General features: G+C 41.8%; 2 protein-coding genes across 4 annotated transcripts in view; one reads left to right on the top strand and one right to left on the bottom strand.

The window, feature by feature from the left end:
• cdc26 (cell division cycle 26 homolog) overlaps positions 1 to 1,845 on the bottom strand; it is a 7,002-nt gene extending 5,157 nt beyond the window's left edge. Inside the window, exon 1 of the mRNA XM_049604919.1 lies at positions 1,712 to 1,845. The gene's annotated coding sequence lies outside the window, so the exon portion shown is untranslated. The remainder of the gene's footprint in view (positions 1 to 1,711) is intronic.
• Positions 1,771 to 20,132, top strand: prpf4 (PRP4 pre-mRNA processing factor 4 homolog (yeast)). 3 transcript variants are annotated; one of them, XM_049604838.1, is made up of 15 exons: positions 1,771 to 1,879; positions 3,004 to 3,207; positions 5,734 to 5,920; positions 6,021 to 6,108; positions 6,747 to 6,826; positions 6,941 to 7,034; positions 9,299 to 9,393; positions 9,494 to 9,552; positions 9,752 to 9,875; positions 9,987 to 10,076; positions 10,240 to 10,362; positions 17,005 to 17,112; positions 19,120 to 19,238; positions 19,697 to 19,803; positions 19,893 to 20,132. In XM_049604838.1, exons 2-15 carry the CDS (start codon positions 3,048 to 3,050, stop codon positions 19,977 to 19,979), a joined length of 1,521 nt encoding a protein of 506 aa, XP_049460795.1. In that variant the 5' UTR covers positions 1,771 to 1,879; positions 3,004 to 3,047; the 3' UTR covers positions 19,980 to 20,132. The 3 variants fall into 3 exon arrangements, with proteins under 3 accessions (XP_049460795.1, XP_049460794.1, XP_049460797.1); XM_049604837.1 differs by having other exon boundaries at positions 1,803 to 1,879; positions 3,016 to 3,207; XM_049604840.1 differs by having other exon boundaries at positions 1,819 to 1,879; positions 3,013 to 3,207.

Genomic DNA, 20,132 nt, shown 5'->3' with positions numbered 1-20,132 from the left:
AATTCCCCTGTGAAAACATCAATGAAATCACATAACAGAGAAGAAAAAGAAACGGGTGAGGAAAGAAGAAATAGAGGAGGAGAGAGGGAAAAATCAAGACAACACAAGGCAGCAAATAAAATGACGTGTAGGTTAAATGACTCATCACTGGTTCAAGTAGCTGCAGTACCTGTACCTGTACATCTGACACTGATCACACCCTTGAATCCCATGAAATCAATGCTGCGCAGATGAACTGCGTGTATTACAATTATCGTCTAACATCATTGCGTCTGATAAACTGGTCTTCTTTGTCATAACGTTATATATGCTACAATAAAGCTTAAAGCTGACGCCACAATTAAATCATATCAACACCAAACTGATAGTCTGAATAAAATCATCCTGATATTGAGCTGTGTTAGAAATTAACAGCTGTGCAGAAATATACCTAGTGTCCCTCTTTAAGAAACAAAAAGGAAAATCCCTCAAACACCATGAAGTGTAGACATGATAGGCTACTTTCCACATTTCCAGCAGCAAAGCTGTCAGTTAGGCCCATTATCTTTAACAGGGATCATTTCCTCCAACAAAACAAAATGTTGGCACTAATTAATGGTGCTATTAAGTGTCCGCTAATGATCAGTTTCTTTCTTATGAAGGGGTGGGATGAAAGTTCCACTTCTTTCCACTCCTTTTTGAACAATCTTTTCATTCTGTTGTTGTTGCTTTCTTTTCTTTTTTAATGTTCAAAATAAACTTTCAAATCAAAATCAATCAAATGAATTAAACTTCCCGTCATGACTGGGCTGCATTTCTGTCAGCCATCAACAGCTGATTGGCCAGTGGGTGGTGCTTTTTATAGGATCAGATTCAACCCTGAACTTACCCTGCTCCGGAGCAGGATAGCCGTTCAGAGTAAGTTACCATGGTGATCTACCCCGATAAGAACTGAACCGGCTTCGTGAGACCGAAAACCCAGGGTTAACCCTGAAGTTACCTCGCTGAGACATTAATCCTGCTTCGTGATACAGGCCCCTGGGGACGTTCTCTGTTCAGGCTCCTTGTTTGTAAACAAACAATCAGAGTGTCTGAATTGAAGTGATGGTTCATGTCCCAGCTGAACCATCAGGATGATCAATAACGATCTGCCCACCGATCACTGACGGCACAGCCACCAAGACAGGAAGAAGAAGAAGAAGAAGAAGAAGAAGAAGAAGAAGAAGAAGAAGAGCTGAGTATGTCTTTTTATTTTCTTCTGATCTTCACAGATTTGATATCATCGCGTCTGGATTTTTAAAAACCACAGAAGAAGAACGTTTCACAATAAATGTGATAATAAACTTTATTGATAATGTAACTTTAACAACGAAATAAAAACAAAAAAACCCTTCCTGTGGTTGTTTTCTTCATATTTCCATCTTCACGTCTGTCATTGATCCGTCTGTCTGATTAACATGAAGAGCTACAATCAGCTGATCGATCGGTCCATCTCCTGTCAGTTTATCTGATACACTTTTAATAAGTGATCATCTGTTTTCAACCAATCTGAATGATTTTTACAGGAAGTACCGGGACCGTTGTTGTCTCGGTGTGAACGGTAAACAGATGCTAAGCTAACAGGCTAACGTCTATTCCAACATATAAAAACATTTGCTGAAACCGGAAACGGTCAAACGGTCCTCGCTCACGTTCTCTGCTTTAACAGTGTAATAACCGTGAGTACAGTTACCTGACAGGTGAGCTGTGGCGGTATTTTCCCGGGTTTTCCCTCTTCTCGTGTTTGTTTGCTGCCGCGCCGTCAACCGGAAGAAGAACGTTTGACCCGGCAGCTGATGACGTGTGTACGTCCGTGTGACGCCGCTGAGATCCGCCGGCCGCTCCGTTCTTTCTCTCGCAGGTGAGTCTGTAAAATGTCAAAGTGTCCAGGTGTTTGTTGACGTGTCGCAGGTGTCACTCACACCTGCCGTGTGTCGGCTCACGTGCGGCCGACATGACTTGTTACGCAGTCTGTTTCTCTCCTGTCTGTGTGCTAATGCTAATGCTAATGCAAATGCTAACGCTAACATTAGCTGCCCGCACCGCGTCGTTGGTGTTTGTTCCAGACTCCGTCAGAAAAAGGTCTGATTTTAGTTTGGTTCATTCTCTGAGAACCTTTGTGACGTTTCAGCATCGAATGTGACGTCACATCTGTCACTGTGAGGTTCCCTCTGTCATTCGGCTGTAATAATAATAATGATAATCTTCATCATCTTCATCATCAAGAACATACAGGGTTCACATGGTTCTCCTCCAGACTCCTCTCTGCAGAGAACCAGATCGATGTATCGATCAGTTATTGATGAGTAAATGTTGGTTCTACTGATGGTCAGATCCCTGGGTGAGGAAGAACCCTTGTCCAACAGAACCAGGACACAGAGACAGTCAGGAGACATTCAATATTCAAACTGAGAAACTTTATTGTTCTTTGTAAATGAACACTCAGCTTCTAATAAAGGTTTCACAGGAGCCTGTTTCCTGTCACTGTGTGACATCATCACCTCACTCAGTGTTTGGGAACTGAGGACACGAACAGTCCCATGATGCACCTCTCCGTGGTCGACACTTCTTCATGTCCCACACATGTCCAGTAGGAGACAGGTCGGTCTGGTACCTGAACTCTGTCACCACGGAAACACGCTGTTGGAACATGTGTCTCATTGCCTCGTCCACCCCGAACCAACGCTCCAAGAATACAGCATCTAAATGTGGCGGCAGAAGCTTTAGTGGTGGCGCGTCGCCACAGATACCCGAACGTGTGTGAAACTCTGCACATACAGAGAACGCCATGTTTGTACAGTAGCTCAGAAGGGACAAACCACACATTAGCTCAGATAGGAACATTCATGTATTCATTTTCAGCCTCGGTAGTTTCACACAGTCTGCAGCTTATTCTTCCTGTCCTCTTCTTCCTGTTTCCTGTGATGTCATTTTATTTAGTGACATCGCAGACACATGTTTCAGTGTAACATGGTTAATGTGCAGTTTTCCCAGCAGCCTCTGGGGGTCGACAGCAGAAGAGAGGAGACATGTCAGACGAGGAGGATTTGGCTCCGGCCGTCAAGAAGAGTCGTGTTTTCTATGGAAGCCTGGAGGAAAAAGAGCGCGAGCGTCTGAGCTCAGAGACGGCCAAAGGAAGTGATGCAGTGAAGGCTGGGATCGAGGCGGGAAACATCAACATCTCGTCAGGTGGGTGTGGCCTGGTGAACTACTGGCGGGTGTAAGCATGTGTGACGTGTAGAGTTGGGCAGTATCCAAATGGTGTTACCGTTTATCCTTCCTCATATTTTCCCGGGGTATACGGCATTACGTGACTAATTAAAAATCACCTTGAAGGGCTCAGAGGGAGTCGCCAAAATGTCAGCTTGTGCCTATACAGTTCAGAAACAGAATAGCAAACATTACATAGGCCTTAGAATATTGAAAAATAACAACAAAACATATAACATTAAATTGCAAATTAAATTGCAAATACAGCAGTCAACCAAACAGAATGGAGGAACAACAAATTGTCTGTTGGCTAATAGTCCACTTCCAAAAAAGTAGCAATAAATCACGGCTGTAACGAAAATGTGTGCTACACAGCGTATCCTCAGACCGCAACGGGTACTGTCTGATGGTTTATTTTTAGAACCTATCAAGAGAAATCAAATAAATTAAAGCACAGCTCTACAGCATCCAGTACTAGGGCTCTTCAAATAAGAAAAACAGAACAATAAACAACAAGGCATGACTGAAAATAGGGCTGGGCGATATGGCCTAAAAAAAAAATCTCAGATTTTTTCACAAGAAATCAGATTCACGATTTAAATCGATTTTCCCCCTCTTAAAATCAGTTTTCAGAAAAATATTTGCGGCCTGGTAGCACGCACCTGGGCTCCAAAACTTTCAGCATGTGAATAAACCCCAGCTTTTCCACGGTAAATATGGGCACCACATCTCTTGCAAGATACATCGTGACTGCATCCCTGATCGCTTTCCACCGGACCCCTTTCTCATCGCACGGCAGTGTTTCCCCTACCATTATATTGAAAATCAAGTTAGTTTTATTTAATTTTATTTTCTATATAGCTCCAGATCACAACAGAAGTCATCTAAGTCATCTGGCTCCATCACATTTCCACCAGAGAAGGAGGTCTCCGTCTCCCTGAATAACAGGCTGGCAACAACAGGCCGTTATCTCTGCTCCTGCTCGCTCCTGTATGGTGCCGACCGGACCTGCCACCGCATCGGCTCTTCTTTGAAAGAGACGGTCCACGGTCATCTGTTTTTCGGTGGTTCGGGTTGCACTTCTCCCTCCTCCATTCTGATGGCCACTGGACCTGCTGCTGCTGCTGCTGCTTGCAGTAGTTGTGAAGTTGTGGTCTTTTTTGCAACCAACTGGCTTGATGCGCGGCTTGCCATCTCTTCTTTTTCACGTTGGAGCTGTCACATGATGACGTCACATCCTAAAACTTTACCAAATGTCATCTCCCGACAACAGTTAACCCTATGGGCCCGAACGATGCATAGTGCGTCCAAATTCACCCCTGTTCTTCTCTGGGGATTTTCTCTGCGACCGTGCGTCATAGCGAGAAGCCAAGACCAAGCACTTGTCGGTAGTCCAATGTTTTCACAGCGAAAAAAAATTATAAAATTACACTAAAATCATGAATAACAGAGCTTTCATACAGCTCTGCACACACATTACTCTTGGATGGATTACTCGCGAACGCAGGCTCGTACAGAAATGCCACGCATATCACATGAAAGCACAGGAGCAGAGCTTTCCAGTGATGCCACACACATCATTGTGCTGTCATCCCATCACACTATAAATACAGATTTATTGTCTATCAAATAAAAACCTGACGAATTTCTTTACAATCCATTATACAGATCTTGTTATCAGTCACTTCATGTAGTGAGGAATAATAATATTACTATTTTTCTATGATCTTAGATGTAAATATTGCATGTTTCTTTCAGATAAAACACATGACTTGACTTGTGAATGAGTCAATGGAATTTCTTGCAATAATAAAAAAATACTGGGAATCATGTCCGCCTGGCACAAACCACATGTTTTGGACAGCTGTGAAGTGACAGAATGTCCCACCGTCATGGTTCTTATATTGCCAGATTCCAGAGAGTCTCCCCTCTTCATATATGGCAGAATATGTCTTCTTCCAACTTGCTATGCTGAGATACATGTAAAAATGTAAGAATTTAGGCACCCGGATTTGTTTTTTCATTGATATAAAAATTATATAAGATACAAGCACATAGAAGGACATGAAATGATGGCAAATCTGGTTAGCCCAGATTGTCCTGAAAAAAAACAAAACAAGATATAGCATGTGTATGTAGCCTTTATAATGACTGTGATATGAGCTTAAAAGTAAAGGCAGTAAAAATACCCCAAAAAGGCTTAGGGCCCATAGGGTTAAGGGCAGTTATAAGAGAAACATTATAGCCTACTATTAGTTATAAATTATATTAAATTTGAGAACTCAACCACACATACATAGGTGCTGGACAAGCACTCATTGTTTAGGCATTAAATAAATTATATTTAATATAGTATTTGGCCACTATAGGCCTATATGCACGGCAGATTTTTTTAATGACGGTAATGAAACTGATACGGTTGCTATTTTTAGATACCGCGGGATACCTTATTACCGTATTATCTAGACGTGTGAGTGAGACTCTGTTTCCCATGATGCCCTGCAGGAGAGACTCTGGACCTGGAGGAGCGGGTCAGCGAGCGGCAGCAGGAAGCGCTTGCTGCATTCGAGCGGCGGCGGCGAGCACGACAGATCACCGTCTCCACGGACGATGCTGAGGTGAAGGCCGGCCTTCGAGCGCTTGGAGAGCCAATCACGTTGTTCGGAGAAGGACCAGCTGACCGCCGGGAGAGGTAAAAAAAAATCAAACAACAAAACTTCATTTGTTCAGTGAGACGCTGTGAGCTGACTAAACATTTGTTTGTTTGTTTGTTTGTTTGTTTGTGTGGTCAGGCTGCGCAGTGTTCTGTCTGTCGTCGGTCCCGACGCACTGAAAAAGTCCAGGAGAGACGAAGAGAGAGCCAAGAGATCACAGGACGAGGTGACATCACACACAACATGCCAGGGCCACGCCCACACCGACAGAAAAGGAGTTTAATTTGACAGCGACAGTTCCATGTGTCATACCACATGTCCACCAGAATGTTTTTAATTCTTCAAATGTTCCTCAGAAAAGGTTCCTAAGAAAACATTCCTGATAAAACATTCCTGATAAAGTGTTTCTAAGAAAACATTCCTCAGAAAACGTTCCTCAGAAAAAGTGGCTCATAAAACGTTCCTGAGAAAACATTCCTGAAAAAATGTTCCTGAGAAAACGTTCCTGAAAAAATGTTCCTGAGAAAACCTTCCTCAGAAAATGTTCCTGAGAAAAAGTTCCTCAGAAAACATACTTGAGAAAATGTTCCTGAGAAAGTGTTCTTAAGAAAACGTTCCTGAGAAAACGTTCCCTAAGAAAATGTTCCTCAGAAATGTAATAAAAATGCCAAACGTTCTCTGCTCTCGGTGCATCGTTAGCTGCTGGCGTGCCCTTGACTGCTTACATGTGAGGAAGAGAAGGTTATGGTGGGCGGAGCCTTTCAGGAAGGATCTTTATATATAACATGTACCTGAGATCACACTGCTGAGAAGGAACATTTGAACCTAAAATTGAAACCTGTTCATGTCCCTGATCAATCACAGTGCCAGCAGACATGGTACCACGAAGGCTCTGCCTCCCTGAAGGACGCTCGCCTCTGGTTGGCCAAATACTCTCTGCCACGGTGAGTTTGCATCAAAGTGACCAATCAGAGACGGAGGAGTCGTCAGCGTGTGTGTTTGTTGAGAGCTGAAATCTGATTGGCTGTGACTAACAACCTGCCACTCTGATTGATCAGGGCGATGAGGCGTCTGGAGGCCGCACGCTGTCAAAAGGATGTTCCCGAGGCAACCAGGGCGATCCGGCAACAAGAGCTGCACAAGAGCCTGAGGGTGAGGACATGTAGGACACGTTTGCCATGTAGGACACATGTAGAACATGTAGAGTAGAGCACATGTGAACATGTAGGAGGCATGTAGGACACATAGGACACATGTAGAACATGTAGGTAGTGATGGTGAAATCGGATCTTCATGAAGCAGTGAACCACTTTGACACACCTGTTTCAAGAATGACACACACAAGCATTTCATACAGTTACAAGAGTGACATCTGCTGGCTGTGTGTCCGAACTGCATCTAAGTGGAAGACCATTGGGACTACCTGTAACGAGGCCTCGCTCCCGAAGGTCACGTGATTGTGGACGTGCCGAAGCAGGGATCGAAACACTGCCTCGGAACACTTGCACTTCAAAAGATCAACGGTGTTGAGCAAACTGGCTCGAGCATAACATCACTACATGTAGGACATGTAGGACACATGGAATATGTAGGATATAGAGAATATATCCGTGTTATCCCTAGCTCCTATGATCCCTTGTGAGATGTATGTGCACGACTTCCGGCGTTGAACCGAAACTGGTGATTTCCAGTGGTGGCAGTTTGTTTACAGTTCGTTTACAGTTTGTTTGCAGTTCTCTATTCTTCTTTCCAAGAGAGAAATAAAAGGTGGAACACACCACCTGTTGCAGTAGCTCAAAAAGGATCACATGATCATACCTCTGCCATCTCTGACAGACATCTCAAAGCAACCGAGCACGCTAACAGTTACCATGCTAACTGTTATCAGGCCATGCTCTGTTAAAATATTGTTAAATTTAACGTGTCCTGAGCAGCTTCAAGGGAAATTTCGGTTTATTTCAACCTGTCTCCTATCGTCCTAAATTTGTTTCAAGTGACTAGTGACATACAGATAATAGTTAGCATGTTAGCCGTTAGCCTAGATACAGCCGGGGCGCATAGTAGCGTCAGACCTGTTAAAACGTAAGTGAACGGGCAACCTTCAAGTGCAAAGTTAGTCCACTAAACAAGCTTTTTTTCCACAAAGACCGCCTCATATCGTTAGGATAAATGTCAGAGAACATATAAAAAATGACATGTAAACATGTTGTCTTACCTTACCGGTTTGCTGCCATGTTTGTTTCCCATTTAGCTCTGCTTTCCAAAGCGCGGCCGAAATATATCTGGCGAGAACAAGCAGCGATCTCATAGCGTGCCTGAACAAGCAGCGATCTCATAGCGTGCCTGAAATCTCGCAAGCTCTAGATAAAGCCCAGACTGTACTGATGCTGAGTGACGCACCTGTCAGTCTACGTGTCATTCTCTGCTGATAATACTGATTTAAACTCTTATGGTTTTATTTCTCATATCAGTGGTAACCATGGCAACAGGAACAATCCCTGTTTGTCCTGGTCACATGTTCAACACACAGTTGCTGAAGACAAACATGTTCAATTCAATTTCAATTTTATTTATAAAGCCCAATATCACAAATCACAATTTGCCTCACAGGGCTTTACAGCATACGACATCCCTCTGTCCTTATGACCCTCACAGCTGATCAGGAAAAACTCCCCAAAAAACCCTTTAACGGGGAAAAAACGGTAGAAACCTCAGGAAGAGCAACTGAGGAGGGATCCCTCTTCCAGGACGGACAGACGTGCAATAGATGTCGTACAGAACAGATCAGCATGATAAATTAACAGTAATCCACATGACACAATGAGACAGAGAGAGAGAGAGAGAGAGAGACAGAGAGAGAGAGAAGGAGAGAAGGGGCCCGGTGTATTATAGGGGGGTCCTCCGGCAGACTAGGCCTAAGTCAGCCTAACTAAGGGCTGGTACAGGACAAGCCTGAGCCAGCCCTAACTATAAGCTTTATCAAAGAGGAAAGTCTTAAGTCTAGTCTTAAATGTGGAGACGGTGTCTGCCTCCCGGACCGTAACAGGAAGATGATTCCACAGGAGCTCAGACTGGTTGTTGGTCGTTGTTGGTCGTCACAGACATGGACAGTGCAACAGGTACCAGAGCTCCACAGAGACATTTTAGAAAATGCTGAGTTAACATTAGTTAAATATTTGTTAATAATAAACTGAAGGCAAATTAGTTTGGAAAAGAGCCAGCGTTGGCAGTTAGCCACCAAGAGTAGCCACTGGGACTAACCACAGACAGTCTATGGGACTAACTAGCTTAATGCTACTTCCTCTGTCTCACAGGAAGTTGCTCCCAAAATCACCACAGAAACGATAGCTAACAATGGTTGTGTTAAAGATTCAAATTCAGTTCTCTGTCGTCTTCTTCTTCTCCCTCTTCTTTAGAATCTCAACAACTTCTGCAGTCAAATTGGTGATGATCGACCAATCAGCTTCTGCCACTTCAGCCCCGACTCCAAAATGCTGGCCACCGCCTCCTGGTAACAAGCCGTGCCCACTTAAGCATTACTTATGAAAACAGCCGTATGTTCTGATGATGCTAATGCTAACATGCTAACAACGCCCCTCCCCCTTCTACAGGAGCGGTCTGTGTAAGCTGTGGTCCGTCCCTGACTGCAACCTGATTCGTACACTCAGAGGTGGGCGGAGCTTCATGAACATGTGTCAGAGCACTGCTGGTGTCTGAGACATGTTTGTGCTAACTGTTGGAGGTGGTGCAACAGGAAGTGTCTCAGCTCACCACTGATTTAACAGCAGTATGAGTATTATGTCATTTTATTGTGATCTGAGTAACTGAGACTCCGCCCCCTCCCTATCCTGCTCTCTGATTGGCTGAAGGACACAACACCAACGTGGGTGCAGTTGTATTCCGCCCGCAGGCCGGAATCTCTCTCGACCAATCAGATGTCAGCTTGGCCTCATGCGCTGCTGACGGGTCTGTAAAGCTGTGGAACCTTGAGAGGTAGGAGACAAGGACACAAGGAGATAAGGGTGCGAGGAACCTTTACATGGTCAATAGAGCGTGTCCGTCTGTGTGTGTGTGTGTGTGTGTGTGTGTGTGTGGTTGCCATAGTGACGAGCCGGTGGCAGACATCGAGGGTCACAATGAGCGTGTGTCGCGTGTATCCTGGCATCCTTCAGGAAGGTTCCTAGGAACGACCAGGTAAACAGGTCCTATCACCAGGAAGTGATGTAGTCATACACAATGTACAACACAATAACACACATGTATATTTATATATCTATATACCCACAACAGACATCAGAGTGTTTCTGTGTACTAGTACACACACCTGTAGTATTAACCTGTGTGTGGGTGTGTGCAGTTATGATAACTCGTGGCGTCTGTGGGATCTGGAGGTTCAGGAGGAAATCCTCCACCAAGAAGGTCACAGCAAAGGAGTCCACGACCTCCACTTCCACCCTGACGGCTCTCTGGCTGCCACTGGGTAAAATGCACACTCTACCAAAAACTCTACTACACACTCTACTACACACTCGAATACAGACTTTACTACACACTTTAAGACAGACTCTACTACACACTTTAATACACACACTACTACACACTTTAAGACAGACTCTACTACACACTTTAATACACACACTACTACACACGCTAATACACACTCGACTACACACTCTACTACACACTCTAATACAGACTCTACTACACACTCTAATACAGACTCTACTACACACTCTAATACACACTTTAATACAGACTCTAATACAGACTCTACTACACACTCTAATACAGACTCTAATACAGACTCTACTACACACTCTAATACACACTTTAATACAGACTCTAATACAGACTCTAATACAGACTCTACTACACACTCTAATACAGACTCTAATACAGACTCTACTACACACTCTAATACAGACTCTAATACACACTCTACTACACACTCTAATACACACTCTAATACAGACTCTAATACAGACTCTAATACACACTCTACTACACACTCTAATACACACTTTAATACAGACTCTACTACACACTCTAATACAGACTCTAATACACACTCTAATACAGACTCTACTACACACTTTAATACACACTCTAATACAGACTCTAATACACACTTTAATACAGACTCTACTACACACTCTAATACAGACTCTAATACACACTCTAATACACACTCTAATACAGACTCTAATACACACTCTAATACAGACTCTAATACACACTCTAATACAGACTCTAATACAGACTCTACTACACACTCTAATACAGACTCTAATACACACTCTAATACAGACTCTACTACACACTTTAATACACACTCTAATACAGACTCTAATACACACTTTAATACAGACTCTACTACACACTTTAATACAGACTCTAATACAGACTCTACTACACACTTTAATACAGACTCTAATACAGACTCTACTACACACTCTACTACACACTTTAATACAGACTCTACTACACACTCTAATACAGACTCTACTACACACTCTAATACAGACTCTAATACACACTTTAATACAGACTCTACTACACACTCTAATACACACTCTAATACAGACTCTACTACACACTCTAATACACACTCAAATACAGACTCTACTACACACTTTAATACAGACTCTACTACACACTTTAATACAGACTCTAATACAGACTCTACTACACACTCTAATACAGACTCTAATACAGACTCTACTACACACTTTAATACACACTCTAATACAGACTCTAATACACACTTTAATACAGACTCTACTACACACACTAATACAGACTCTAATACAGACTCTACTACACACTCTACTACACACTCTAATACACACTTTAATACAGACTCTAATACAGACTCTACTACACACTCTAATACAGACTCTAATACACACTCTACTACACACTCTAATACAGACTCTAATACAGACTCTAATACACACTCTACTACACACTCTAATACACACTTTAATACAGACTCTAATACAGACTCTACTACACACTCTAATACAGACTCTAATACAGACTCTACTACACACTTTAATACAGACTCTACTACACACTCTAATACAGACTCTACTACACACTTTAATACAGACTCTACTACACACTTTAATACAGACTCTAATACAGACTCTACTACACACTTTAATACAGACTCTACTACACACTCTAATACACACTCTAATACAGACTCTACTACACACTTTAATACAGACTCTACTACACACTTTAATACACACTCTAATACAGACTCTAATACACACTTTAATACAGACTCTACTACACACTCTAATACACACTCAAATACAGACTCTACTACACACTTTAATACAGACTCTACTACACACTCTAATACACACTTTAATACAGACTCTAATACAGACTCTACTACACACTCTAATACAGACTCTAATACAGACTCTACTACACACTTTAATACAGACTCTAATACAGACTCTACTACACACTTTAATACAGACTCTAATACAGACTCTACTACACACTTTAATACAGACTCTACTACACACTCTAATACAGACTCTACTACACACTCTAATACAGACTCTAATACACACTTTAATACAGACTCTACTACACACTCTAATACACACTCTAATACAGACTCTACTACACACTCTAATACACACTCATACAGACTCTACTACACACTTTAATACAGACTCTAATACACACTTTAATACAGACTCTACTACACACTTTAATACAGACTCTAATACACACTCTAATACAGACTCTACTACACACTCTAATACAGACTAATACAGACTCTACTACACACTTTAATACACACTCTAATACAGACTCTAATACACACTCTAATACAGACTCTAATACACACTTTAATACAGACTCTACTACACACTTTAATACAGACTCTAATACACACTCTAATACAGACTCTACTACACACTCTAATACACACTTTAATACAGACTCTACTACACACTTTAATACAGACTCTAATACAGACTCTACTACACACTCTAATACAGACTCTAATACACACTTTAATACAGACTCTAATACAGACTCTACTACACACTCTAATACAGACTCTAATACACACTTTAATACAGACTCTAATACAGACTCTACTACACACTTTAATACACACTCTAATACAGACTCTAATACACACTTTAATACAGACTCTACTACACACTTTAATACAGACTCTAATACACACTCTAATACAGACTCTACTACACACTCTAATACAGACTCTAATACACACTTTAATACAGACTCTAATACAGACTCTACTACACACTCTAATACAGACTCTAATACACACTCTAATACAGACTCTACTACACACTTTAATACACACTCTAATACAGACTCTAATACACACTTTAATACAGACTCTACTACACACTTTAATACAGACTCTACTACACACTCTAATACAGACTCTACTACACACTCTAATACAGACTCTAATACACACTTTAATACAGACTCTAATACAGACTCTACTACACACTCTAATACAGACTCTACTACACACTTTAATACAGACTCTAATACAGACTCTGAGAGGAGGGGGGCTAGCGTCGGTATTCAAATCCAGCTTTCAATGCCAACAATCGTTACCTGGCCCCTTTTCTTCTTTTGAACTGCAGACATTTGTGTTAAACTTAACATTTCCAATTCTGTGTGTGCTGGTCTATCGCCCACCTCACCTCAATAAGGATTTCATACAAGACTTTGGTGATTTTCTGGCAGAAACAACATTGAGATATGATCGGGTTTTAATTGTTGGTGATTTTAACATACATGTCTGCTGTGAATCAAAACCTCTGGCCAGGGAATTCATGAATCTTATTGACTCGTTTAATCTCACCCAGTCAGTGGTTGGGCCAACGCATGAAAAAGGACACACACTGGACCTTGTGCTGTCACTTGGTTTAAACTTAAACATTACTGAGATTTGTAATACTCATATCTCTGATCACTTCGCTGTTTTATTTACTGTTACTGTGCCTTCTTCCCACGTTAAACCGTGCGCTCCTGCGCGTCGTGCGCGCACTATTAACTCTTTGACAGCGCCTCAGTTTTCTGAATCGTTTAATGCCTCTGGGCTCCTCGCCAGCGAAGGGCGCTGTAATCTTAGTACCGAAAAGTTTACAGCTCTTTTAAATTCTACATGTACTGACTTAATGGACTTGGTGGCGCCTTTTAGGATGAAACGCGCTAAACCACTGACTGAACCATGGCTGAATGACACCACCCGCACTCTCAGGCGTGCTGAGAGAAAGTGGAAGAGAGATCGTCTTCAAATCTCTCTAGATATTTTAAGAAATAGTTTATCTGAATATCAGAGAGCTGTTAAAGCTGCAAAAACTAATTTCTTCTCAAACCTTGTGTCAAATAACAGCCATAAACCTCAGTTTCTTTTTAATACTCTTAATTTGCTTTTAAATAGGTCTACCTGTAATTCTACCTCCATTGTATCTTCTCCTGCACTATGTGAAAAATTTCTTAAATTTTTCAATGACAAGATTTCTGCCATCAGGTCCATTCCCTCTCCTCTGGCCTCTGACCCTGTTGCTTCCTCCGTAGCCCCAGTTATTTTTGAGGCTGTTGTGCAAGTGTCTCTTCCATCTTTAACTAACATAGTTCAGCAGCTACGGCCATCCTACTGCCCCCTAGACAGCATTCCACCCGCTTCTTCAAGGATGTTTTTATCACGCTGGGGCCTTGTATTGTCGACCTTATAAATTCTTCCTTGATGTCTGGCTGTGTCCCCGCTGCTTTCAAACATGCTGTGGTGCAGCCCCTCATCAAGAAGAATAATCTTGACCCTTCAGTTTTGTCTAACTACAGACCTATTTCTAAGCTCCCTTTTTGTCCAAAGTCTTAGAAAAGGTAGTATATGAACAACTGCAGTCGATCTGGACTTAAATGGCATTTCTGAAAAGTTCCAGTCGGGCTTTAAAGCACGCCATAGCACAGAAACAGCGCTAAGAGTCTTTAATGATCTGCTTTAATTAATTGTTGGTTTCTGGTGCTCTTAGACTTGACTGCAGCTTTAATACAGATCATAAGATTCTTTTATCACGTCTTGACCTGTGTGTAGGTATTAAAGGTACAGCGCTCAAATGGTTTGAATCCTATTTATCAGAAAGGAGTTTCTCTGTTCACATGGGCCAGTATAGATCTGCTGCATCCTCACTTAATTGTGGGGTGCCTCAAGGTTCCATCTTGGGCCCCATTCTCTTCTCCATTTATATGCTTCCCCTGGGTGCTATATTTAGAAAGTACAATATAACATTTCATTGCTTTGCAGATGACTTACAGATCTACCTTCCTCTTCAAACAAACAGCTCTGCCTCCATTCAAGCTCTGCGGAACTGTCTCAATGATGTTCACACATGGATGGCTTCAAATTTCTTGAACCTAAACAAATCCAAAACTGAAATTATTTTATTTGGCCAGTCTGACCTTTTAGATGGCTATGACAGTGCCATTGGTCCATTAGCTTCCTACTGTCACCCTGCTGCAAGGAACCTAGGAGTAATTTTTGACTGTGCCTTTAAATTTAAAAAACAGATTAGTTCAGTAGTCAAATCAAGCTTCTTTCAATTAAGGCTACTTAGTAAGGCAAAGCCCTACCTCCCCCCACTTGATTTTGAGAGGGCAGTTCACGCTTTCATTACCTGTCATCTGGACTATTGTAATTCTCTTTATGCTGGATTGACCAGCAGTCACTGAAACGCCTGCAGGCTGTCCAGAATGCAGCAGCCAGACTGCTGACAGGAAAGAAAAGACGTGATCATATCACCCCAATACTGGCCTCCTTGCACTGGCTCCCTGTCCAGTTTAGAGTTCAATTTAAAATTTTATTATTTGTTTTTAAAAGCCTGAATGGCTTAGCTCCATCATATCTATCTGAGCTTGTTCAGCTTCACACGACAGCCAGAGCACTGAGATCAAGCAACCAGCTGCTGCTGGCCTGTCCCAGAACTAAACTTAAAAGCAAAGGTGACAGAGCCTTTTCCGTTGTGGCGCCAAATTTATGGAATACTTTACCATTCCATATAAGGGCAGCCCGAACTTTGGAACACTTTAAATCTCTTTTAAAAACCTACCTCTTTTCGCTTGCTTTCACCTCTAGTTGAGACAGATATGTCTTTTACAGCTTTTATTTGTATTTAACCTGTACTCTAGTGTTGATGTTTTATTGTCTAAGCCTATTGTTGATCTTATTGATAATTTTTGTGATTTTTGCTATTCACTCACTCTTTGGATGAACTGTACAGCACTTTGGTCAACCAAGGTTGTTTTTAAATGTGCTATATAAATAAATTTTGACTTGACTTGACTTGACTTGACTAATACACACTCTAATGCACACTTTAATACAGACTCTACTACACACTCTAATACACACTCTAATGCACACTTTAATACAGACTCTACTACACACTCTAATACACACTTTAATACACACTTTAATACAGACTCTACTACACACTCTAATACACACTCTAATGCACACTTTAATACAGACTCTACTACACACTCTAATACACACTCTAATGCACACTTTAATACAGACTCTACTACACACTCTAATACACACTCTAATGCACACTTTAATACAGACTCTACTACACACTCTAATACACACTTTAATACACACTTTAATACAGACTCTACTACACACTCTAATACACACTTTAATACACACTCTAATGCACACTTTAATACAGACTCTACTACACACTCTAATACACACTCTAATGCACACTTTAATACAGACTCTACTACACACTCTAATACACACTTTAATACACACACTAATACACACTCTAATGCACACTTTAATACAGACTCTACTACACACTCTAATACACACTTTAATACACACTCTAATGCACACTTTAATACAGACTCTACTACACACTCTAATACACACTCTACTACATTAGCTGTAACAGGAAGTGATGTCATCGGAATCAGTTTTCTTCATCATCATCATCATTCCTCTTCTTCTCCTCATGAATGACTGTCTCTGTACCAATCATTTCCATGTCTCTGTCTGTTGCCCCGCCTCTTTCTGCTCTGGTCCTATCAGAGGGCTTGATGCGTTCGGCAGGGTGTGGGACCTTCGGACGGGACGCTGCGTCGTTTTCCTGGAGGGACACCTGAAGGAGATCTACAGCGTGCACTTCTCTCCCAACGGGTCAGCCAATCAATTCAATTTTTTTTTTTTTTTTTATTTGTAAAGCCCAATATCACAAATCACAATTTGCCTCACAGGGCTTTACAGCATACGACATCCCTCTGTCCTTAGGACCCTCACAGCTGATCAGGAAAAACTCCCCAAAAAACCCTTTAACGGGGAAAAAACGGTAGAAACCTCAGGAAGAGCAACTGAGGAGGGATCCCTCTTCCAGGACGGACAGACGTGCAATAGATGTCGTACAGAACAGATCAGCATGATAAATTAACAGTAATCCGTATGACACAATGAGACAGAGAGAGAGAGAGACAGAGAGAGACAGAGAGAGAGAGAGAGAGAGAGAGAGAGATGCAGGTAATGACAGTAGCTTACAACAACAGTAATGAAAGTAATAATATTATAGTTATAGTTCTGGCTACTGCGGTACAATATGTTGAAAGTATGTATTAATATCTGGCAGTATACATGTGTGACAATAGTCATATGTGTATAATAACAGTAGAAGTATGACTAATGACTAATGATGGCAGCAGCAGCAGGAGGCATCTGGCAGGACCACGGCAGCAGCACAACCACACACGTCACGCTGTCCAGGCACCGCTGTGATATGAGTTAATCTGAGAGACAGTGGAGCACAAAGGCTCCGGAGAAGAAGCCGAGTTAGTGACATCCAGAATGGCCGGGTTAGCAAGATGCAGTAATAGGATACGAGAGAGAGAGAGAGAGAGAGAGAGAGAGAAGGAGAGAAGGTGCCCGGTGTATTATAGGGGGGTCCTCCGGCAGACTAGGCCTAATCCAAGATGGCGCCGCCTGAATGGCAGCTGGTTACACTTGCTCCAACCCCTTTCTGTCCTTGAAGTGTGTTTTTTGTGATCTTTTTTCTTTGCACCTCAAACACACAGCCAATCAGAGACAAGCACCTTTAAAGGGAAATTTCGGTTTATTTCAACCTGTCTCCTATCGTCCTAAATTTCAGTTTCAAGTGACTAGTGACATACAGATAATAGTTAGCATGTTAGCCGTTAGCCTAGATACAGCCGGGGCGCATAGTAGCGTCAGACCTGTTAAAGCCTAAGTGAACGGGCAACCTTCAAGTGCAAAGTTAGTCCACTAAACAAGCTTTTTTTCCACAAAGACCGCCTCATATCGTTAGGATAAATGTCAGAGAACATATAGAAAACCACATGTAAACGTGTTGTCTTACCTTACCGGTGTGCTGCCATGTTTGTTTACCATCTAGCTCTGCTTTCCAAAGCGCGGCCGAAATATATCTCCTGAGCTCTAGATAAAGCCCAGCTGGATACTACTCCAGGTGGAGGTGTCTCGTCCTCGGTCACATCCAGACCTTGAAAATAAGGCTGCAACCGGTCCCATTCATTGCAACAGAGGCATTCCTCTTCTGTGGGCACTGGGGCACAGCATTCACAGGTACACCACCAATCTCTCGTCCTCTACCTGTTGCGCCTCTCTCTCTCCTCCTCCTCCATTCAGGCAACCGTCTGGTTCTGCCTTCCAGCTGTTGCTGCTTGTTCAGGCATGGTATGAGATCGCTGCTTGTTCTCGCCAGATATATTTCGGGCGCGCTTTGGAAAGCAGAGCTAAATGGTAAACAAACATGGCAGCACACCGGTAAGGTAAGACAACACGTTTACATGTCATTTTCTATATGTTCTCTGACATTTATCCTAACGATATGAGGCGGTCTTTGTGGAAAAAAAGCTTGTTTAGTGGACTAACTTTGCACTTGAAGGTTGCCCGTTCACTTACGTTTTAACAGGTCTGACGCTACTATGCGCCCCGGCTGTATCTAGGCTAACGGCTAACATGCTAACTATTATCTGTATGTCACTAGTCACTTGAAACAAATTTAGGACGATAGGAGACAGGTTGAAATAAACCGAAATTTCCCTTCAACACACAGCCAATCAGAGACCAGCACGTTGAACAGACTTCCTGTTTTTGTGATGTAAACTTCCTGATGGTGTTTTTGTTTGTGGCTTCTCTCAGGTATCACCTGGCGACAGGAAGTGGTGATAACACCTGTAAGGTTTGGGAGCTGAGGAACAGGAAGTGTCTTTACACAGTCCCCGCCCATCAGAACCTGCTGTCGGCCGTCCGATTCCAACGTAAATTTATTGACATCTATTATATCTGTTTTTTTAATTTGATTTTTGATTTTGTTTATTTTGAATTTTATATCCTTTTTTTACATACTTATGTTTGTTTTTTTACGACTTGACGTCTTTGACTTTATTGTGCAAATTTTATTTTCATTTTGTTTTACAACTAAATTAAATGTTTGTTTTGTTGAAGTTTCTTTGCTAAATTTATTAAATGTTTTTGTCTTGTTTTATTTGTGTTTATTATTTGTCATCTAATGTTTTTCTCTTTTAAAACTTTTATAAATAAACATTAATATTTTTAAAACTTCTATTTTTGTTAACTTTTTTTCTTTTATTTTCTGATTTTTCTTATTTCATTTAATTTTGTTTGTCACTCTTTCTTTGGTTAACAACTTTTTTCTGTTGAACTTGTTCTCTGTTTCCTGTTTATGTCTCTGACCTCATTTACTGTTTTCCTGTAGCCACGGATGGTCACTTCCTGTTGACTGGAGCGTATGACAACACAGCCAAGGTTTGGAGTCATCCAGGCTGGACGCCACTGAAGACTCTCGCCGGGCACGAGGGGAAGGTATCAACACTTGGTCCACTCAGATGCTGCTGCTGATTGGTGGAGACACCTTGGGTATTTTAACGTGTCACACCTGTTTTCATTTCCAGGTAATGGGTGTCGACGTGTCGCCCGACGGAAAACTGATCGCAACCAGCTCCTATGACCGAACCTTCAAACTCTGGCTGTCTGAGTGATGTCATGATAATGTCAGGACTGATCTCATGGCAGCAGCACAACACATGACAGAAAGTTTTTGTTTTGTTTTTGTTTTGTTTTTTGAAATAAAGAAAAGACTTCATGTTTCAGTGTTTTTATATCAAATGAAATAAAAGTTCATGTTTTGGAAA

This window comes from Epinephelus fuscoguttatus, linkage group LG18, assembly GCF_011397635.1.
Source record: "Epinephelus fuscoguttatus linkage group LG18, E.fuscoguttatus.final_Chr_v1".
Taxonomy (NCBI): Eukaryota; Metazoa; Chordata; class Actinopteri; order Perciformes; family Serranidae; genus Epinephelus; species Epinephelus fuscoguttatus.
The sequence above is the reverse complement of the archived record's forward strand: the minus strand, read 5'-3'. Positions and strand labels throughout refer to the sequence as shown.